General features: G+C 44.7%; 1 protein-coding gene across 1 annotated transcript; it reads left to right on the plus strand.

The window, feature by feature from the left end:
• Window positions 1-250: 250 nt before the first annotated feature.
• Window positions 251-21,844, plus strand: Msrb2 (methionine sulfoxide reductase B2). The gene is made up of 5 exons (XM_003463874.4): window positions 251-392; window positions 5,483-5,583; window positions 10,815-10,891; window positions 20,124-20,271; window positions 21,164-21,844. Exons 1-5 carry the CDS (start codon window positions 296-298, stop codon window positions 21,266-21,268), a joined length of 528 nt encoding a protein of 175 aa, XP_003463922.2. The 5' UTR covers window positions 251-295; the 3' UTR covers window positions 21,269-21,844.
• Window positions 21,845-23,245: the final 1,401 nt, after the last annotated feature.

The following is a 23,245-nucleotide window of genomic DNA, read 5'->3' on the forward strand; positions in this document are numbered from 1 at the left end:
GTGCACATTTGGGGAAAGGAAGGCAGGGAATGTCAGGAGCCAGAGGACAGGTTAGGGGGTACACTAAGCAGGGGTTGGTGGTGAAGGCAGGAAGGCAGTGAGTGAGGGAGGGAATAGGAGAAGAAGATGTGGAGGCAGGAAAGAGATGCAAAGGCTAGGGGTGGTGGAGGGGTGAGGAAGGGGAAGGGCGGGGCCTGCGCTGCGGAAGGAGGGTGGGCGGGGCCTGCGCTGTGAGGCGGGGCCTGCGCTGCGGGGCGGGGCCTGCGCTGCGGGGCGGGGCTAGCTCCGCTGCGCAATGGCGAGCCTCCTACGCTCGCTTCTGCTCAGGCTCTTCCGTGGGTCGCCGAGGCAGGTCATGCGGGGCAGCGCGGGGTCGGGATGCGGGGACGCAGGTAGGACTCAGCCTCGCGGGCTAGGCCGCCACCTCCGGGGTCTCGTTTTGCTTCCGCGGCCACCCGAGCTTCCCCTGCATCTGCTGGCGCCCACTGGTCTGGCGCGCGAGGACTGGGACGGGTGGGCGGGGGCGGGGCCACTGGGAACCCCAAGAAAGGCCCGCGCTCTCGGCCGACGTGCGCACGGCTCTTTTCAGTGATTTGCTTTTTGAGTCAACGTGAATCGGCCGAACTAGGGGGCCCTCGCTTCCGCCTGTGCGCCCTGAGCAGTGGGCGGTGCGGACTCGGTTCTGAGTCGATCCGGGCCGGGACTCTTCCCGTGGGCGCCTCATTTGTTGACGCTTAAAAGCGGCAGTCTCTGCTAGTGGCGGTGACACAGGCCGGAGAAAGTGCGTGTGCGTGCGTGCGTGTGTGTATGTGCGTTTTGCCAGGTGCCCTTTGCCCCCTGTGTCCGGATTGGGCATATTTACATAGCACCAACTAGAAAGGAGACGCCTATGCAGCTAACACTGTATTTCACAATAATTTAGCGCCCCGGTATATTGACGTTCTGGGGAGTGCCTAACGGCCTGCTTCTGATTCCAATTGCATAAGTGTCCACTGACATTGAGAGACTACTTTCCCGAAGGCTACAGTCCGACCGCTTTTCATCCCTTAACATTTTCAAAATGTAATGCTAAGTACAACTGGGCTTCCTTTTGTGGCTTTCCTGGCTGGTATTCGTTGCAAGCCTGCCTATGCTAAGCATTATTTGGCAGATGAGAGATACAGCCCAGCTCTGGGCAGGAGCTATCCTCAGCCCCCACGGCAGGATAGAGATTGTAGCGGGAACTTAAGACTTGTACTTGGTGCTGTCAGAAGTAACCTAATAAATTGCCCCTGGAGCTGAAGTTTTTCAGCCACATTAAAATTTGGCCAGACACCAATACATCCAAGAGTTGTGTAACTTATCAGAATAAACTCTTGGGAATTTATTCTAAAGAAATAATTCAAAGGAAAAACAAAACTATATGGCTAAGACATTTTTAAGAGCCTTACTCTTAGGAATCGGAAATTGGCTTCAACCCAGATCAGTTAGGGAAGAGCTGAGTAAATCATGGAAGTTCAATTTAAGAAACTCTTCGAGGCGCATTTAAAATGATAAGCAGATAATACTAACATGGTTAATGGCTTGGTTGTCGATGTACCCAAATTTGAGTCTTGGCTCCTTGTCACTGGCTCAGTTCTGAGTTTGGGCTGCTAAAATAAAATACCATAGACTGAGTGATTTAAACAGCAGACGTTTATTTAACACAGTCCTGGAAGCTGAGATATCCTAGATCAAGATGGCGATGTATTGGGTGCCTGTTAAGGACCCCTTGCTGCCAGTTCATGTAACCTTCCCCATAGCCTAAGTACATGGAGAAAGCAAGGTGAGGAGGACATTAATCCTAATTTGAAAATCCCAATATGAGAACTGTCACGGACTGATCAGGCCCACAATCTCCCAAACCAGTGAACAGCGAAGTCATAAATAAGAGACAAGTGGTATGATTTTAGGGTTCTAGGAGAATCAAAATCCTGTAGCAGAATGCGAGATTCTGTGGGGGCTGAGACCCAGAACTTTGCTGGGTGGCCATATTTATAAGTTTTCAAACAAAGGAAGAGAAATACTGAGAAAAGTGCAGAAACTGAGCAGGATCTTGGGAGTCAGAAAAAATACTTCCCCGAGTAATAAATTATGTTAATTAGGAGAACTATCTTATCTCTAGGTCGACATTGAGATGCCTGCAGTTACAGGCTCTATTTAGTTAATTGGGTAGGAGGCAAGTGTCCTTAGCTGTGGCCTTGTCTTGTCCTTTGAGGCATCCCTGGCATCACAGGCCACTGCAGGCCTCAGCCAGGACTTCAGTGAAGTTCACTTACTATGAATCTGCTGCCCGTCTCCAGACAAGAGGCCTAGGCCTGGGACAGACTCTCAGGTAAACCTAGAACGCCAATTGGTTAATTTCAAATCCTGCTCAGAGCTGCTCTGTAGTGGTCTCCATTGGATTTTAAATAAAAAGTCACAGACAGATCAAAAGTGAAAGGGTGGAAAAAGATAAACTATGCTTATAAAAAGGAAGCTACATTTCAGACAGAAAAGAATTCAGGGCAAGGAGAGTTATCAGTGATAAAGAGGGGCATGATGTAATGATAAAGGAATTAGTTCTTCAAGAAGATGCAATGAGATTTAAAGCAGCCTAATGACAGAGCATGAACTATGGGAAGCAAAGACTGATAAACTTGCAAAGAGAAAAAGGTGAACCCACTATCATAGTTAGAGACTTTGGTACCATCTTGTCAGAAATAGATTCCGCAGTAAAAAAATTAGTAATAGTATAGTTTAACTCCACCTCCATCAACTAGCTGGTTATAACTGACCTCTGTAGAGTACTCATGCAGAGGGACCTGCAGACGTGTAGGAGTTAGGAAAGGAAAGCAGTATGAAGGTGAGGGATCAGGACATGGAAGTGCCAAGACAAGCGAAACCATGCCAGAACTCTTGAAGATCAGCTCAGAATAACTGAGATGCAGCAGAAGAGGGGATTGAAATTGGCAACCATGACTGAGGTACAAAGGGCACTGGAAATCACTTGAAGTTTGGCACTGACCTTTGGTATACTAGGTTTCACTGAACAGTTTTGGGCCATGAGGAAAAAAAAAATCAAGTGGTCAGGACAGGAGGAAGGCATACGTGTCAGGACACTTGTAACAATCTGTGCTGGCAGTATGGATGGTTTGAGAAGAGTGAGAATGAGCAGGTCCTGAAGGTATCTAGAAAGTTGAACCAACAGGATATAGTGCAGAGAAAAGAGTTGTGTGGTTGGTGGTCTGGATTTCTGGCTTGAAACTTGGTGAGCTAGAGCACATAGAAGAGCAGGGCTGTGGGGTCCAGCTCAATAGTAGTGTTCTTGTCTAGGGTGCATGAGGCCCTGCGTTTGTTCCTACGCAGCCCTGCTCCCTGCCAAAAAAATCAGGTTTATAGCTTGGGAAGGGATGATTATGCAGTTCTGTGTGTATTTGGGATGGGACATTCAAGTGGAAATACCCAGATGGTGATTCTACATGGGTCTGGAGTAGCAGAGAGATCTAGAACAGAAGGAAAAATAGATTTGGGAGTCCTCATCATGTGCTGGAAGTTTAAGTTACTAAGTAGAGCGGAGCTTACGTGAGTAGCGTAAGACTGAGTGGATAGTCTTCTCCCTCTGAGAGACTCAGCCTGTCTAGATGCGGATGGGAAGGAAGAACAGTCCCTGGCCCCTAGTCCTTAGAGAGGCAAAAGGAGGTGTGATCCAGGAAAACAGCAGCACATGAACAGAAGCGACTGGTCACTCACTTCATGGCAACAGGATAGAAGGAAAGATGAGTGTAGGTGTAACTGTCTGGTGCTTGGGTAGCAAAAAAGTGAGACGTGTCTGGGTGATGGGTTTTGATGCCTCCCAAGTGGAGTCATCAGGTGATGGTATGGTAGAAGGTGGCGGGAACTGTAGTTTAGGGAGAACAGAACAGGGTTTGCAAACTATGGAGAAAAGAGAGCCAGATAAGGACATTGTTCGTTGAGACCCTGGTGAGTTTAGTCAATAAATTTATAATTTTCTTTCACCCAAAGATTTTAGAATCCCCTGATGATTCTTGCCTGAATCGGTTATTATTTTGGTGCTTGCAAATGTGGTGATTTTTAAAATTCTGTCATTTCTTGCTCCATTTATTATTTGGCTACCTACATGATAAGTGAAAATCACTGGGAAACTGTAATTGTCATACAGATGTGTTTTACTTTGCTCCCAAGGGGTGAGTGCCTGAAAAGAAAGTGTGTCGCCTGAGGTATGTTTTCATAGGAAAATTTCAGAAGTATGTTTTTATAGTATAAGAAAAAATTCCTGTAGCTTATAAAACAAATATATTTTTAAAAATTTGTAATATATTTAGGTTTTTAAAAAAGTATAAATGAGCATAAGCAATCAATACTATACAATCCTAAAAATACATTGTTGTGCAGTTTTATAAGCTGATGGTAAAGAAAAAGTCTTTTCTTGCTAAAGGATTATTTAGGACTATTTTTGTGACTAAAAGTGAATTTCTTTTTTTTTTTTTTAAGCCAGTCAAATTTAGCAGTGGGGGGGGTGGTAAAAGTGAATTTCAAAAATAAATTTATGACATGTTTGATGTACAGGGCCCCACAGGACAAGTGTTTTTTGTTTGGAGACTGGCGATGAACACAGGGCCTCATACATGGGAAACACGTGCTCTGCCACTGAGCTGCAGCCCTGGCCTCTGTCACAGTTGTTTAGCATTTTATCTTCAGCACTGCGGGCAGGTTCCTAACCCATCAAGCCTCTCTGTTTTCATTTATAAATTGAAGAGTCAGAGAGATTATAGAATCCTTTCTTATTCCTAGCATTGAATGACTAGTGTATTGTTGTCATTATTTTGTTTATACTCACCCACATAAAAGAAATGAGACAGAAGCCAAAGGAAGTGGGAGAAAGAAAAACACAAAATGGACAACATCCACAAAGCCTAGTAGATTATAGTAGGTCTCAGTTTCCCTTTCATAGGTAGATAGGATAGGAGTCCCTATACCAGAAGGATTTTTTTAATGAAGATCTCCCTTGGCAAACAGAATGAGAGATAGCTTTATAAACCAGCAAGCGAGAGGAGTTTAATAACTCCCTCGCTCAGGGTTCTTTTCTATCCAGTCCCCCCAGTGCTCCCAGCTGTGTCGTGGCAGGAATGCATCTCCAAAAGAAGGAATGGAGGAGAGGATCACTTTCCCCCCTCAGCTATCTAAGAATATATTCTGCATTATTACACACTTTAGCTGCCTCTTTCACTTCAGTGCCCCAGGAGAACTAGAAAACTAGCTCCCTACTTATTATGGTTTCTTATTAAATAGTCAAAGCATTTTGTGCCTGAGCCTTCTTGTTCCTGCAAAGAATGAAGTGTGGCAGAGAGAAGCTATGGGAGTATTCTGCCGGGAGATGGTGCACTTGGGAGAAAGGCCAGGGAAGAAGAGTTCACTGTACCTTATTATTTTAATAACACAAACTTCCTATTTAACAATACAGAATCTCTTACGAAGGATGAGCGGACTCTCACCAAGGCTGAGTGGCAGAAAAAACTGACACCAGAGCAGTTCTATGTCACAAGAGAAAAAGGAACTGAACCGGTGAGCTGAGCCTGTTGATGGGAGTGAAGGATTAGAGTAGCTCATAGATGGACATCCGTTCCGCAGATCTGGTTCTCTTCCATTCAGGTGCAGAAACCCTGATCTGTCCGTGGACATATCACCTTCTATCCTCTTTTGCCTCTTTTGTCTAGTCTATATCCCAAATAAACTTCCAGGCTTTTCACTGCCGAGCCTGGACTCCTCATTTCTTAGTCTCTGACTGTGCAGCTTCTAACTTTTCTACCACAGCATTTCTCGTTCCTTGCCCAGTGTCCTGGTTTATAGCTAGATGTCCCAATGCCTCACGCACTCACTGATGGGGGTTTGGGGAGATGATTGGATCTTGGGGGCAGGATAATCATCAGTGGCTTGGTCCACGATGAGCGTGTAGCTGACTTGCTGTTAGGAGGTGAGATGGTCTTAGAGGTGGGTCACTGCGGGTGTGACTTGGAAGGGTTTGTCTCTGCCTTGTTCCTCCCTTCTCTCTCTCACTCTCTCCATGCCACAAGCAGCTCTCTTCCATCCAGGCCCATGCTAGCTGACGATAGACTGAAATCTTCACACACCATGAGCTGAAATAAACGTTCCCTCCTTTAACTGTGGATGTTGGGAATTGTGTCTCTGCAAGGAGGAAGTAACTAAGACACTGGCTAAAGTCTTTTAACACAAAGCTGACCATACCACTTAAATCTCAGTGCTTTCCTGCTGCTGTTGAGGAAAGAAAATATTAAATGGCTAATCAGTTACTAATGATGCTGCCCCAGATGCTTGCGGTCTCCATAGACATGTCCCTTCTTGTATCTCTGGGAAGAGGGACTCACTCTTTGGTCCTTTGGTTACTCATTTAGTTTAAGCAGCAAGAAAATCTCAAATCTAACCAGTTTCCTCCGGGTCTCTGCACTGTAACTTCCTTTCAGCTCTTGAACGTCCTGGGCTTCTTTTCTGTGGAAGCCCCTTGTACCCTGGTTTTTCCTCTTGCCCATCACTCCTCGCCCTCATTAATTTAGACTAACATTTAACTCATTTCCTTAGGGGCCCTTTTTCTTAGTTCCAAGTGAGATTCACTTTTCCCAGTGCTTTCCCATCAAGCATTTGCCATTGTTGTCACTGGGACCTGGCTGTAACAGGTACTCACAAAGTCAATTTTTTTGAATATTGATTGATTGTTTAGAGTCAGAAACAGTTACTTAAACTGTACTCACTAATCTTAGGTATCATCCCCTTCCTGTGAGAACAACCTCAGTGGGTCCACATCATAACACCGTTGTTTATAGTACTTCTATTTCTATCAAGTGGTCACTCTTAGAGCCAAATATAGCTGCCACAATTTAGCTGTTCAACTCTGTGAGTAGATATTTGTATTTGTGAAGCAGTCCAACAGACCACAGTACTGTGGTTTCACAAGGTTGTAGAATATGTCTGTTTTTATCTGCAAAATTCAGGGAATAGTCCATATGCACGTGATCTTAGAATAATGATCACATCTGCAGACTCCAGTGCCAGACAGACCAGCAGAGCCCAGTGGATTCTCATGAAGTGCTAGTCTTTTATTCCAGCTTCCTGTGACTGGGATTTGTTTCAGTGAGGCTTTCATCAGAAAGAAGACCACATTTGCCATTTCTGTAGAGGGCGCATGGGAGCCACATATGATGCCCAGTTGTGTGTCTGTGTGGAATGACCTAAGCCTGCTGTAATTCTCTGATGCAGTACCAGACAGGGCTTGGTAGATACTCAGAGCTTGGAAATGCCCCACCAGATGTTTAGGAGAATGAATCTGTGGGTTGTGAAACAGATGCTACCGTATATGCATTGCATGTGGCTATGTCACAAAATGAGTGTCATCCATTATTTTAACTAATGTTATAAATCCCTTTCATTTGCTCCATTTCTACATTTGACTTTTTAAAAACACTGCAAAACTAGGGGCTGGGAATTTAGCTCAGCGGCATAAGCACCTGCCTTGCAAGCAGGCAGTCGTGAGTTTGATCCCTGGTACCGATAAAAACAAAAAAGACAAAAAAAAAAAAAACCCAAAAAAACCCCTGCAAAACTGCAAGCCTTAGCTTCTTTAGGCCAAGGGAAGAGAAATAAGACATCAAAGCCTTGTAATAGGTGACCCCCATTGAGAAGTTAGTCACCTGTGTTTTTTTGATTGGACAGTTGTAACATGCTGGCACTCTGCTAGCAACCAGTGAAGGAGTCCACAGCCTGGCTGAGCATAGCTAAAAGGCGAGTAGCAGCAGAGGGAGGTTTTGTGCAGATCCTGTAGATCCTTCCCCCTTGCGGGCTCCGTAGGCATGTCCCTGCTTGTATCTCTGGGAAGAGGGACTCACTCTTTGGTCCTTTGGTTACTCATTTAGTTTAAGCAGCAAGAAAAACCACTGAGGTCAGAGGGCAAGACAGAGGTATCAGCTGGGGTCTAGGGTCCCCTATGAGGAAAACTGGCTGGCAGTGGCTGTGTTCTTCTGCTGCAGGTGGCAGCTCCTGCGGGCTGCCCACGGCCACCACCTCCACACAGTCTGGCAACTGCCCCCCACTTTGTCCCACAGGCCTAGCGGCGGTGTTCTTGCATCACTAGTCCAGGTGACATGGCATCTCTTCTTGATTGGTTGTTTTCATGGGCCCTGTCCCCACCTTTGTGAATAGTCACATAGGAAATTATCTGCAGTCATCCCTTCTTTAGTGTTTTCTCTGCTTCCAGCAGACATGTTGTGTTGTTGACAAGATCAGAGAAGGAGCTGGCAGACAGACTTTGAAATCCCAGGGGCCATCTTGGACTTCATTTCATCCCTGAGCCTGCATGGCCAGTTATTTCAATTCCCTCTTCTAAATCATTCTTCAGTCTCTCCTCTCCAGTTTTAGCCAGAGCAGGATTAACGTCCTTGTCTGCGTGAGTACCAACCACCTGATTGTTCTTTGCCTCTGGTGTCTTTTACCCCTGCTCCATTCCATTCTTGACTTGATGTCAAATGACCTTTCTAAAAGCCAGCTCCGATCATGTGCACACACGGTGTACACATGTCCAGTGGGTGCTGTGTCCATAGTGTCCAAGAGGTCTGCTCGTAGCTCAGCCTTATCTGGCCTCTCCTGTCTGCATAGCATCTTCCCTATCTTGTCTGGGCTGCTCTGCCCACTGTTCTGAAACATCCTGATTTCTTTTCATTTGATCAACTCTCACTCGTCCTTCAAAATTCGGCTTAGAGCTTTGGCATTTTTCTACAATAAACACCAATAAGCTGTATGATGTCATAATAAAAGGTTAAAAAACTCAATTCAGATAATATCTAGTGCTGCAGAGCTTCATGGAGACTCTGCCCATGGGGAAAGGTCTGAAGGTGCCCCTCTGTCATAGCTGCTATCATGCCATGTAAGTGCCCATTCTCATATCTCTTCCCACCTAGGCAGCAGATTCTGTGAGCACAGGAACTGTGGGTTTAAATTATTTTTCCCCATCTGCAGCATTAGCACCCAGGTCCGCACTATAAAGACTAGAATGAGCTTAGTTACAGAGAGCTCATCTGCTTACTTGAGTTCCTGGTTTGATCTACAACTCTGCACATAAACAGCTACTAGAGTGAACAAGTGAGATAGGAGTTGAGGAACAGGAAAAAGGATATCAGGAAGCAATGGGTAGATGTCACTCAAAATATTGGCCAAGAATTCCTTTTTATTTGAATTTTTAACTTTTATTTTATTTACTGTGCCTTGCAGTTCCCTGTCACTTGTGCCCATCTGTCCCCCTGCGATGATGAAACTAGATTTTTGAATCTTACCTTGCTTCCTGGTCCCCATCAGTAGGCTTTTCTAGATCGGCCTTGGGACATGCAGTCCTTTGGGGAGTAGGTTCCATTGGCCAGGGCGAGGGATGTCAAACATCCTTTTGGTCACAGATGCTGTTCAGCACCACCATTGGGAAGAAGCATTCAAGGGCTAAGCCAGGACAGACAAACACATTTCCTGAGAATTTGTGCAGCTAAGTGTAGAGTTTTGGAAGCGGAAAAATCCCCAAGTGGTCCCATCTAGCCTAGGTTCATTTGAAAGTGCCCATTATGCAGCTTGTTGCAACTGTGTTGCTAGCGCCACTGCAAGGAACTTGGAGGTTTGACCAGAGAGTTTTTTAGGTTGGAAAATGTGGAGAGGAAGGAAGGGTCCCGAGTTTCTTGAGTGGGCTGTCACCTGGTGAGCTGGTGGATGCTTCCCCTCCTCTTCCCCACGAAATGGTTAACCTTTGCTACCAGGCACTGGGATGGGGACCTTCACAGCATGGGTATGACTTTCTTTTTTAAAAAATTTTCTTTGACAGACAAAATGATAAAAGGAACTGGGCAGAAAGGACCTTAATAAAAGACAGAACCCAATGTGATCCAGTTTGCAGAGTAGCATTTAAGAAGAATCCCTGACTCGGCTTTCATTGCCTCATGGCCCTCTCAGAATACCTTTGAAACTCTGAAAACTCTTGCAGACACCAACAGCATAGCCTTTTAAAATAAGTAGTAAGTTGGGCACGGGGAGAACCTAGCTCTTGATTTAACATTTGCTAAATATGTGCAGTGTCCTCAGCACCATGTGAAGGATGGCAGAGTCGCTGGCCCTGTTCTCATGAACTGTGCTTTCATGTATTTTTATTCTTTCCCCTCTAGGGATAGAGCCCAGAGCCTTAAGAATGGTAGCCAAGCACTCTTTCACTAAGCTACATCCCAACCCCTTTATATTCCATATTTAATTGGAGATTTCAGAGTATTTTAGACAAGTATTTAGGTTTCTGTTGTTTTAACTCTTTTGAAATGGGAGACTGGAGTCTTATTCAGTCACAGAGGATGAGACACAATTCTCTTGCTTTTTCATGGCCTTTGATGTTTTTGGATAAAAGGTGGTATAAAAACACAAAGCATTATTAATGTCACAATTTGAATATTTGACACAATGAAGGCAGGCGGTAAATAAATCTGCAGTCTGCTTCACTGGGGTGACTGTAATTTTTCTCTCTGGTGATAGATATTGTGCTTTGTCATACAAGTACAGAAATTCCTTAATTTGAAGACTTACCTTGGTTGTTTTGTTTGTTTGTGTTTGGTTTTTTGTCATGCTAGGCATGGAACCCAGGCCCTTGCACATGCTAAGAAAGCAGTGTACCACTGAGGTGTTGCCCTTATCTTGGGTTTAAATCTGCTATATTATCTTCTGCTGGTGATATGGGAAACTGGCACATGTTATATCTCAGTGATTTTCAGCCTTTCAGCGGGATCTACCTGAACACCAAGGAGCCTGGAATGTATCACTGTGTGTGTTGTGACAGCCCCCTCTTCAGGTAAGATGAGAAGTCCAGTCCTGAGGAGGAAAAAACTCCTCATTTATACAACTATATCTCATTTGAAGTCTTGAATAAATAAAAAGATTGCACACAAGACCTCAAGCATGCATCTGCTTTACCCCTGAGCTACACCCCCAGTCCCTCCTGTGGTTTTGAATTGCCTTTCTCATTTGGCATTGCTGCAATTGGAAAAGCTGTTCATAAAAGAAACCTGTCTGTCTTGATTTAGTCCTAGCATTTGGAGCAGTTAACAAGACTTCTTAGCTTATATTCTTCCTATATGTCTCCCTGAGAAATAGCAAACAAATAAAGCCTTGCTAGGAATCTTACAATAAAGCTATTAGAATTTTTTAGAGAAAAAAGATTTAAAGAAATCTAAACCTAATAGGATTTGCTTGACCATGTGATTAAAACTATACCTCTCCCAGGGAAAATGGATTTATAATTTAATTTAGGAAATGTAGAATTTTATGAGGAGAGATTCCACACAGTGCTTGACAGTAGTGAATACCTTGCCCTCTTCCATGTAGCTAAAAGTAAATTTAATTGTCCCTTGATTTCAAAGCCTCTTTTAAGTCTGTCAGGATCTAAAATCTCTTAACAAAGGCTTTTTTGTTTAGACATGCAGGAAATAGTCTTTAAAAAAGTAGATTTGATGAAGAAGAGAAGAAACATCTTTGAAGTCCTGTTTTTCAGAACTTCAAAGATGTTTTTCTTTCTTTTGCATCAACCCTAAATTGGTTTGGAATAAAATATAAATCAAGCCAGCTCTGCGAATCCTCCATCAGGCAGTGGTTCATTTTGTCCTTTGGGCTTTGTGCAGACTGGCTCTCCTGACCAGCCGGCTACTAATGGGGACTCATTAGGGAAGCCAGACCCCACCTGCAAGGCCAAGGAGTGATTAGGATTGATTTTCCTTCATGCTCATGGAGTGGCAGGCCTTGGCCCAGACTGCTGGACGCTGTCGGGGACTGGTGAGGAGGCATCAGGGAGGGCAGCCAACCTGGCATGGCATGGGGGGAAAACTAAAAGGAAGTTAATTTGTATGGTGATGCTAGAAAAACAGACTGTTTTTCCCCTGATCTCACATGACAGCAGTCAACAAAGAGACTTCTGTAACTTTAGAGGATGTGGGGATCCCTCCATCTGGCAAGTAAGTAGTGGCTTCTGCAATGGGCAGCTGCTGGGTGTCCTAATCCAGTTCAGTTTGGACATTGCCTACCTGGAGATAGAGAATGTCAGGCCTTGCAGGCTGAGGTCCCAGCCCCACATGTCACCCTGCCACCCATACATATATAGGTGCCCATTGCAAACCCTGGGTTTACACTTGTATGTCTGACCCACTGGCTGTCAATTGGGGTTGCTACACTCCCCTCCTTGGGTGCAGGTAATTTGCTTGAGTAGCTCACAGGATTCAGGGAAACACTTACATTTACTGATTTAAATTCAATTTTACAAGTATTTACTTGTGGGTCTTCCTGTGTTCAGGCTGATCTTGTGCTCACTATGTAGCCCAGGTTATGCCTTGAACTTTCAGTAATCCTCCTGCCTTAGCTTTCTGAGTGCTGGGATTATAGATATACACCACCACACCCAGCCCTTCTTAAATTTTTCTGTTTTATTTTTATTGGTTTATTGTAAAGGATACTATAAAGGCTATTGATAGGAGACAGGAGGCAAAGACAGAACTTTTCATGTCCTCTGTGGAGACCTCTTCCAATTATACTAAACTCTCTGGACCCTGTCCTTTTGAGTTTTTAATGGAAGCTTCATTCTATAACATAGTGATTTAATCATTGGTTATTAGTGATCAATTTAACTGTTAGCCCTCTCCCTTGTGAAGTGGTTGGGGATGAGGCTGAAAGTCTCAACTTTCTACATCTGTCTTGTTTTTTTCTGGTGACATTCCCCACCCTGAAGCTACCTAGTGACTGCCAGCCAGCAGTCAACTCATTAGCATACAAAAGACACTTACCATGCTAAAGATTGCAAGGATTTTAGGTGTTGTATATGCCAGGAAATTGAAGGAATACCAGTTGTGTACTTAACTGTGTGACAGCAATAAATGTGAGGCTCATATTGATACTTCTTACTCCTTGACCTTTCCTTCCATGAAAGGGAAGAAGTAGGACAGTAAGTTGGCCAAATTGCTTTCAGCTGAAGGACCTTTTTGCAGAAGTGTTCCGGTCTAGTCCTCAGACAGATGTTCTGTGTTTGTATTTGGGTGGCGACGAGAAAAGATGGTAAGCCATCCTCATGAGAGCACTCTTCCAAATGTCAGTCTTTGTTCTTCAGCCTTACTGGTGTCCAGTTTCCAAATCTGTAAAGAGGAGGCCTTGTGATGAGCTCCGGCCTCCCTTGTGCCTTGGCCATGCAGGCTCAGTGACAGTCACAGAAGGTTGGAGCAACAAGGGACTGAGACCCGAGCAGAAAGCTCTGTCCAATAGGACTCCTGGTACACACGGAAATGGTCTGTGTCTGCCCCAGCCGCTTGGTCAGTTGTGCCTAGGGAGCCTTGGAGATGTAGCTGGTGGCTGAAAAGCTGAATTTTTCCACTTTATTTAAGTTTTAGAACATCACATATGGCTGGTAGCTACTGTATTAGCACAGTGTTATTCAAATTAAGGAAGTCAAGTGGCACACTCCAGGTCACTGAGGTAGCAAAGCAGCCAAAACTAAAAGGAAGAACAGCTGATTCTGTTTACCATGTGGCCAGTTCATTGAACCGCCAACTCATGCTTGTTTTTAAATATTTAATTTTAGTTGAAAAGTTTCCGTATTTTAAACAGAATTTTTGAGTTTGTTCACGTTCTATTTTCCTGCTGCTGCTGCTGCTGCAGCTAAAACTGAGGAAGATAAGAATATGTCCTCATCTGGCTCAGTTTCCCATTACACTGCAAGTTCTTTACAAAGAGAAAAGGCTTGGGCTTACAGTTTCCGACCCTTGGTTGGTTGGTCCTCTGTCACCCTGCACAGGAGTGTGTGCTGGAACAGATCCACCCACCTCAGCTAGGAGGTAAAGGAAAGAAGGAAGGACAGGATCCTAAGGTCTCCTTTGAGGACACGCTCCCAGTGACCTCCACCCCTCCAGCAAGGCTCCACTAGTGCAAGGTGGGGAACCATACCTTTAATGCATGGGTCTCCAGGAAACACTTGAGATCCAAACCATAGCAATTCATAAGAGTCATTTATGTTCCAGAATTTGAGGAATATACTTTTTTTTTCAGTGTGGGGAATTGAACCCAGAAGATTTACACTGAGCTATATCCCTAGTCCTTTTAAATTGTGTGTGTGTGTGTGTGTGTGTGTGTGAGAGAGAGAGAGAGAGAGAGAGAGATTGAGAGAGAGTGAGTGAGTGACAGGATCTCACGTAAGTTCCCAGTCTGAGCTTGAACATGTGATCATCTTGCCTCAGCCTCCCACAGTATTGGGAGTATTGGGATTACAAGCATGTGCCACCTTTCCCAGCTGAGAATGTACTCTTCTTAAAGCTGCATTCATTTACAGTGGAGTGAGGGAAGGCTGTGTGTACATCCTGCCTCCATGGCAGTGTGGCCTTGAGAAAGTTTCTCAACCTCTTTGTGACTAGATTTCCTCACAGGTAAAATGAAAATACTGATAGTATGTAACCCATAAAGTGGTTGTCTTCAGAAGAGGAGAAGAATCACAGACACAAAGTGCCATATGTATATTGAGGCAAAAATCGGAGTTATCTACAAGCTGAGGAGCGGAAGCCATCCAGAAGCTAACTGGTGGCCTGCGGGTTTCCCTAAAGTCCTCTGAGGGAGGGAGCATGGCCCAGCTGAAGCCTCCTGAACTATGAGAGCATCCCAACCACTTGGTGGTAAAATGCTACAGCGCCTTGGTAAATTACTGTGGAGGTGCTCCTGACACTTCCTGATCCATACAGTGTTAGGGTTATAACATTGTAGTGAAGTCACTACGGCAGTGCAAGAGAAGCCACCACAACTTATCAAGCATTTATTTTAAGCACTGGGGTCAGTACTTTGCAAATAATCCTTATGCTCTGTCTAGGTTACTTTTCTCTCCTTGCTGAGACAAAATAGCCAATTTCCAAAATTAAGGAAGGAAAGGTTTTTTTTAGTTTACAGTTCTTGGAGGATTCAGTCCGTAATCAGCTGGCCCCAAGGCAGCGTGGCACAGCCCAGAGGCAGTGCTTCAAGGTAGCAGAAGACGGCAAAAGCAGCAAGAGCAGAAAAAGGGGAGAGCTGTCCTCTCTGCATTATAAGCAGTCTACCAGCCCGCCAGGGTGTGTGTGGCAATCACAGAATCTCTGTGCCTTCCTTCCCTCTTGTACAGGCTTAGGATATTTACAAGCGAGGCCCCTCGTCCCCTGCTGAGTTCCTTAGTGAAATTTCTAAACTTTCAAAATTGACCCACTGTATTAACCATGACACGTTCCATTGAATAGATATGAAGGCCTGTGCTTCCAGTATTTAAGTAACTTGTTCAAGGTCACTGTCTTGAATCTTTTCTATTGTTGTAACAGAATTCCAGATAGGAGGTAACTTAGAAGTTGATTGGGCTCATGCTTTAGGAGGCTGGGAGTCCACCACTGTGATGCCAGCATCTGCTTCACTTCTTGTGAGGACAAATGAATACTCGCAGAAGAGACAAAACATGAAGAGCAACCTTGTTTATTAGCAACCTGCTCTTGTGGTAACGAATCCAGTCCTGTGAGAACTGCATTATTCCCCCTAAAGACCTGATCACTCCCTGGAAGCCTCTACCTCCCAACACCACTACGTGGCAGCCACATGGCCACTTGAGTTTCCCACAGAAAACCGTATTTCTGTTTCAGCAGTCTCACCCGGTAAGTGACAGTTCTGGATTCATGTCCCACGGGAACCTGTATAGTATACTTTCTCAGCATTCAAAGACCCTTCTGGATGTGAGCCAGGAACTGTGTTCTTCATGTACACCATTTCATCAGACCCTCAGCTCTTTGTGGTACTGTAACTCTCATTTCCCCTGATGAAACTGAGTCTTGGGAAGATGAAGTAGCATGTCCAGGGTTCTGCAACTGCCAAGATACGAAGCTCCGAGTCTCCAGTGTGCACACTCAGTTTCTGTAAGCCCTTTGGCAGTGCCCTGTAACTGGACTTTCTAGTGCCAGCTTTCTGGGCTGTAGGCATAGGTCATGGGGAAGACAGAACTGGCACCTGGGGAAATGGCCTGCCAGTTTAACCAGCAAACTTCTTGTCCAGAGCCTCGTTCCCAGCCACATCTGTCACACTTTACCATAACCTCCATGACTGTATTGTCATTGGAATGAATATGGTACACATTCAGTGAGTGTGTGTGTGTGTGTGTGTGTGTATTGAACCCAAAGCCTTTGCACTGAGCTACATCTCGAGCCCTTGTTTACATTTTATTTTGAGTTAGGGTCTCATAGAGTTGCCCAGGGTGAACTCAAGCCTGCGATCTGTGTGAGCCTTCCAGGGTGCCTCTCTGCCCAGCTATAGTGTACATTCTTGGGTACTTGCTTCCTGTCCCGGTGAGAGCCCTTGAGGCAAGGACTTCAGGGTCAAGAGCGCTTTCCAGCACGTCAGCACATTCCCCCAGAGATTCCAGACTACCTTGCATCCCTTAGAATTAGAAGGTATCGCCCTCCTCCCCTGCTTTCCCTGCTTCTTCCCCCACCCCCAAACTGGTTCTGGAAAGGTTTATTAAAACGTACTATGAGATCTCATCTTGTGTGGTCATAAATTGTATTAGTCAGCTTTTCATCACTGTGACCAAATATCTGACACAATTTAAGGGAGAAAAGATTATCTTGACTGAGGGTTTCAATGCTTCACTGGCTGGCCCCAAGGCAGAAATGGCACAGCAGAAGGCCTGGCAGAGGAGCACGGTTTGCCTTATGGTGACCTGAAACAGGGCAAGCAGGGAAGAGCCACAGGGTCTGGGAACAGGACATACTGTATCCTCCTCTTCTTTGTTTTTAACATTAGGAATGGAACCCAGCAGCACTGATCCCTGAGCTACATCCCCATCTGTATCTGTCTGTGTACGTACATATGTAACAGTGTTTTGCTAACTGCCCAGTTAGGACTCAAACTTGCAATCACCCTACCTCACCCTCCCTCAGTGCTGGGATGACAGGCATGTGTCACCTCACCCAGCTAGGACATATCCTTCAAAGACACGTGCCTGGTTACCTCCTTCCTCCACCTGGGCTCCAGCTCTTAAGGTCATTTAGCCATGAACTCATTGGTGGGTTTCACATGCTTGATACCATCGTGATCCTGTTGCTTTCCAAAAGCCCCACCTCATGATTAGATCTAATCATGACATAAATCTGAACATAGGAGGAAATGGCTTGATATGTTCACTTTTACATAACATCCTAGCGGCCCACCTGTCCCAACAAACCGAGTAATACTGTTTAAAAGCCTCTCAAATGAATGGTATTCTAACTGGTGAGGGTTAGGATTGTCAGCAACCACATTTGCTGTTGCTTTGAGGACTGTAGAAAACCCAGGAAGAAGGAACAGCAAGCCAGATGAATGGAAAACTAAGCAAAAGAAAAACCTCTTAGAGCGTATGTTCCATGGGGTTTGAATCTTTCAAAGGTGAGCCTTATAATGTTAATCATTTAAATAAGTATATTGGAATCTCTAATTGGCCTTAGTATTTAGGTTTTCAGTCTTTAATGTTGTGAGTAAAACTCATTTTATAAAAATCTCTAGATTCTGCTAATTGCATTAGTAAAGGTTTATTGTTTTCTATAAAATGATTTAATGACTTTATTAGATTTATTCATTTAAAAAACTATTATATTCATAATTCTTTATCAAAATTCCTTTAATGATCAATCGTTTATATAATGTCAAGGACGTGGTTAAAAGATGCTTATTGTTTTTCTATGGAACACAGTGGCTAAGTGGGTATTTTTGTTTGGTTTGGTTTTTTTGCTATTCAATACTGGCCATCAAACCCAGTTCTTCATACAAACTAAGGGAATGGTTTTCCACTGAGATACACTCCAAGCCTCAGGGCAGTATTTTTGAACCCTTGAAAAATGGTTACAAAGAATCCAATCCAGTTTTCCCACAGATGCATAGATGTGACAGTGCATTCCCACCCAGGGCTTTTGGAAATCAAACCCTTACTCCTAAAGGACATTCCTGTGGTTATCAAAGAGGATTCCTTCAGATTTTTGGGACCTTTCTAGAAGAGCTACCCTATACTCCTTTCCCAGCACATATCCATCCATATGCGGTCACATCTTTCTATTTTTGGTGCTGGGAATGGTACCCTGGGCGTTGGGCATGCTAGGGAAGCACTTTACCACTGAGCCCCAGCCTCTTCCTGAAATTTAATCAGAGCAGCACTGCAACAGTGAATGCATAGGCACATAAAAAGATTCGGTTGTCTTTTTTTCAAGCCAGACAATAAAAAGATTTGCAAGGTTGTAAATCAGTGCAGCTCTTCTCACTCAGTGTCTATTTCATTTTGGAAAATATTGTTGTCAGAAAAGCATAGTGTTAACATGTAATGACTGCAGTTTTAAGCTCTCAGTTATAACTTCTAATTTGCTAAGTATTGATAAATACAGCTCCTGTAAGCAGGAGCTTTCAGAGACCCATAGTAATTTTGGGTTGTGGAGGGGTACTGAGACCAAACTGCTGTCCCTCTCTTTTTTCTGGAGGAGTTTGTGCTCCCAGCTGAGCAGTTTTCTGGGCTCAGCATCTAGGGATTCAATTATTCATCACTCTTTTCTTGTTTGTTCAGTTTCTACAGGGCTTAACTTTCAGTTATTTCTTACTTAGGTAGAAAGAGCCACCTCTCTGCCATCTTGAACATTTAAAAATCTGTTTCCCTATTGCCATTTACAGAGTTTATCTGTTCAAGCTTTTAGAGAATGGGGTCTTTGTTTAAATCAGTTTTTGGTGTGTGTGGTGTTGAGGATGGAGCCCAAACCCATTACATACCAGCTGAGTGCTCTAGCATCCTCAGCTCCAGAATGGGGTCTCTGGTGAGTAGGGTTGCTTTTGCCCTTCCTGTCTTCTTGCCAGCTCCTGTACCCTGCTCTGGGCTTCAGCATCTATGTTAGTTAGCTTTCCATTGCTGTGATAAAATACCTGAGATAAACAGCTTGTAAGTAGGAAAGTTTTATCTTAAATATAGCTCTGTGGTTTCTAAACCTGTGGGGAGGCAGCAGAACATTTTGGTAGGGTGTTGTGGTGGTGCAGGAGTGCTTACTTTATCAGGCTCAGAAATAGAGGATGGGTTTTGGAGACAAAGTTTACCCTTCAAGGCCACACCTTGGGGTCCTCCTTTCTCCAGCTGGGCCCCCTACCTCATACTTCCCACTGCTTCCTGAACCCATAGAATTATAGACTTAGCAATGGATGAATGCTTTGCTGAGGATAGAGCCCTCATGATCCAGTCACCCCCTGACACCACACTTCTGAATGCTGCTCACTTGGGGAGCTTGTGGGTGACATTTCAGGTCAAACCATCACTGGGCCCTCAGAAACTTCCCTGGATGGTCAGGCTTGACTGTAGTGATTGACACAGGGTACCCAGGTTTACTTACTAATAATTATAGGGGTGTTCATGAGCCCTTACTGTGTGCCCACCACTGCGCTCAGCTTTATCCCACCATCCAGTAAGCACCCCCACATCCTCTGAATACCCTCTGAATACCCCTGTGGGGTAGGTACCATTGTCCCCATTTTACAGACAAGAATACCAAGCCTGCAGGAGGTCAAGGATCTGCCTTATTTCACATTGCTAAGAAGTGGCAGGCATAGCTTTGAATCCCCCATAGGCAGTCAGGCTCCTACATGTAGATAACCACAAATTCCTGTCGCTGAAAGGGATGTTTTATCAGATGTGACGTTTCTCTGATGTGCCAAGATCATGCTGACCTCCCTTGACCACTGTTAGTTTCTTTTTGATTTTTCCTTTTTCTGCATTTGGAGCACATGTATTTGATCTGCAGTTCCTAATATGCAACACAGTTCACAAAGCTCCTAAGTGTCTTCAGGTCCTTTAGAAAGAAACCAAAAGCGTCAGGAATAAGACATCATCTCACCATGGTGGGGCAGTTCTGTGGAGCTGGTCATTCATGTAGCAGAGTTGAGAGTCCAGGCAGAGGAAAAGCAGGTCCTGCTAGCTGCAAGACAGGGCATTAAACACTCCTGACATGTTCCTAACAGCATTGATAACAGCCGTGGGGTTGGGATGTCTTCCACAGCTCGGAGAAGAAGTTCTGCTCTGGCACTGGATGGCCTTCGTTTTCTGAGGCTCACGGTGCCTTGGGCTCAGATGAAAGTCACTCAGGGATCCTGAGACGTCTGGACACCTCGTCAGGGTCTGCTCGCACAGAGGTCATCTGCAAGCAGGTGGTGTATTTTGCTTTAGTTTGTTCTCTTGGGTGCTGCACTGAGTGCCATGGTGGGGGGAATCACCTGTCCTTGGCAGAGCTGCTGGTTTCCTTGAGGCATTTTGTCCTTGAAGCACATCAGACTTCTACTAGTGCCCATATCGATCGCTCTCTGCCATTTTTTAGCTGCTGCAGATAAAAAGCTGGCTGGGCCACTTTCTGAACTCTTTCCTGGTTCTCCTCTTCCCCAGAGGTGGAACAGGTTAGAGTCTGAAGCAGAGGAAGGGGCTGCCCCTGCACATACCTTGGAGTGGGGATAGGCAACAGGAAGGCTGTGTGTAGTTGCAGCTTCTGTCTTCTTCCCCACTGTGCACCATGTCACCCTCAGCAAGGTCACCCTGAGCAAGGGTGATGCTCAGGTGACAACAGCACCTGGCTCCTTCTGTGAGCCTTATGGCAGGGAGCAGGTTAAATCCTGACAGTGATTTCATTTTGATATCTTTGGGTCCTCACATTTTCTAATGCATTAGAGGCAAGCAGCTGAAGTCTCATGATTTTTCTTTTAAGAAAAAGAAGAATCACAGTCTAAAACATTGTTGAGTACTTGTTTGGGAATGGTGTTATGTTTTAGTTGCATTGTGCCAATTAATCACTGTAATAGCTGTATTATGTATCATCTCACTTTATAGATGAGTAAATCAAGGCTGAAACTTAATACTTCGTTGATTTTCTCACTGGGAAAGGAGGAATATTCATCACTACTGTGTTCTGTTTCTTAATTAAATTCTGGTACATAAAGACTGTTTTCCTGACATAGATGTTAAACTCTGGAGTGGAGTGGCTGTGCAGGGTCTGTCTGTTTTTGTGAAGGTCTCTTCCTGCCAAGACTGACAGAGGCTTCTCTCCTGCAGTGTGAAGCTCATCTTGGCCATGTGTTTCCTGATGGCCCCGGGCCTAGTGGTCAGAGATTTTGTATCAACAGCGTGGCCCTGAAGTTCAAACCAAGCAAACTCTGACCTTTTCCAGGAGCCTCCCAGGCCTCTCCATGCATACCGTTGATTTTCATAATTCAAATGGATGACTTCTGTTTGTTGCTTGCTGCTGGCTCTAACCAAGTCACAACCTCTCTCTTTACATGTCGTCCAGCCCGACTCCTGCTTGGACCCTGGGGTTTCACAGCGGGGCAGCCATTTCTGTCTGCCTTCTGGAGGTGTGTGGGGTGATGAGAGGGTGGGTGCTCTCGTGGGACATCAGGCTGACGGCTAGGAGGCAGACGGTTCCTACAGGTGACCCTGAGTTTGCCATTGCAGTTCAGTCCTGCAGGAACACAGAGGTGCCGGGAGCCCTGAGCTGCCCCAGCATTGCAGAGTAGGTGTGGGGTGGAGCTGTGCTTTGCAAAGCATACTGTGATGATGAGATGTGTGATATATTTGGCAATCTTTTTAATGTCTCAGACATTCTACTCTCAGCCCTGCTGCCCCCAGGTCAGCCTCAAGGTGCCTGTGTTAGATCTTGTTGATTACAATGAGCCATTCACCCTTAGACCTTCTGGAAACAAATTTTAAAATGTTCAAATAAAATATTTACTGAAATCAGTGTTTGCTCTTTTATAAACCTGACTGCAAATGAAAAAAAAAAAATCAGATTGCATGATACCGGGCATCTGGTTATGCTAAGAAGCATGGCAACTTGTCTGGAATAATTTGTTATCTGTGTTATTTTTATCATTTTCTTTGGGACTTTATGGGCAGAAAGGAAACAGTTGTTTGTTTTTTCTCCTTACTGACTTGTTAAACACCTCTTGGACCCTTCTTGTGGCTTTCCTGGGAAACCCACATGCATCCTTCCTTTGTTACTGTCACGTGCTAATCCCGACTTACTTTTGGTTTCTCCCAGGATGTAACCTTAGAACGTGAATTCCATTAACCTTCCCTCATGCTCTGTGTTAATACTGCTGTGTGTGTGATATCATACATGATTGAAGCCTCCAGATTATCATCAGTATCGTGGAGATGATGTTGACTTGTATTTATTTGCCTGCTGCCTGCTGCATTTGTTCCTGCAATGTCATGTTCCCTGTGGGATTATCTTTCTTCTGTCTGAATAACGTCTTTCATGGTTTTCCTTTCGTGTTTCGTATTGATGATTTAATTTGTATTGGTGATTAGGTATTTCCTATCTCTCTTCTTTATTCCACCCCCTCTCCTCTCCTCCTGCTGCAGATGGAGCCCTGGGCCTCATGCATACTAAACAAGTGCTGTTCCACTGAGCCACAACCTTACCCTCTTTTCATTTTTGGAGAATATTTTACCTGGGCATATAATTTAGAGTTTTAGGATTTATTTCCCTACAGTTACCCTGTTGCCTCATCATCATCAATGAGGACTTCCTTGAATATACTTGACATTTTTTTTAATCAAAAATCAATTTCCTTGTACATGTGTATCTATTTCTAGACTCTGCTCCATTGATGTCTATTTTGTGGATTTCCCAGAGATCCAAAAAGTTACTTGCAAGAAATTGAGTTTCATAGGAGTCAGTTACAAAACAGTATAGACATTGTGGACTACAGTACCACTGAAATCACAGTCCTCCTGTGCCAGGCTACTGGTTTTATGGAGTACTAAGACAATAAAAGAATCAAGTAAAAGATGCTTGCATTAACACAAAGAATCAGTAAAAGAATCAAGAACAAGAAGCGGGGGTGGGGGTGGGGGGTGAAGAGCCCTGGGGAAAAGTTGCATGAACTCTCCTCCCATCTCCTTACCAGATAAATCTGTCGGTCTCTGCCTGTGCTGTCTTGCGTGTTGGGCCACCTCATGCTGTGGTCTGGTGCACAGCTCAGCACCTGGAGAGGGCCCCTGGCCAGCTAACTGCCCAGCACATTACTTTGGACAGGGTTTGGGAGGCAATTTTACCACACTTCATCCATCTTCTGACTCTGACAATCTTTTGCCTTCTCTTCTGCCGTGTCCCTGAGCCTCAGGGGTGTT

The sequence above is a fragment of the Cavia porcellus genome, unplaced genomic scaffold, assembly GCF_034190915.1.
Source record: "Cavia porcellus strain 051 isolate PalLab524CR breed Dunkin Hartley unplaced genomic scaffold, mCavPor4.1 scaffold_27, whole genome shotgun sequence".
NCBI lineage: Eukaryota > Metazoa > Chordata > Mammalia > Rodentia > Caviidae > Cavia > Cavia porcellus.

Bases quoted from the DNA above. Each gene is read 5' to 3' on its own strand.
- Msrb2 (XM_003463874.4), top strand. From the start codon at position 296: ATGGCGAGCCTCCTACGCTCGCTTCTGCTCAGGCTCTTCCGTGGGTCG. The intron at 5,584-10,814 runs GTGAGCTGAGCC...AGTGATTTTCAG, and splicing joins GAGAAAAAGGAACTGAACCG to CCTTTCAGCGGGATCTACCT. The intron at 10,892-20,123 runs GTAAGATGAGAA...TGTCTTCCACAG, and splicing joins TGTGACAGCCCCCTCTTCAG to CTCGGAGAAGAAGTTCTGCT.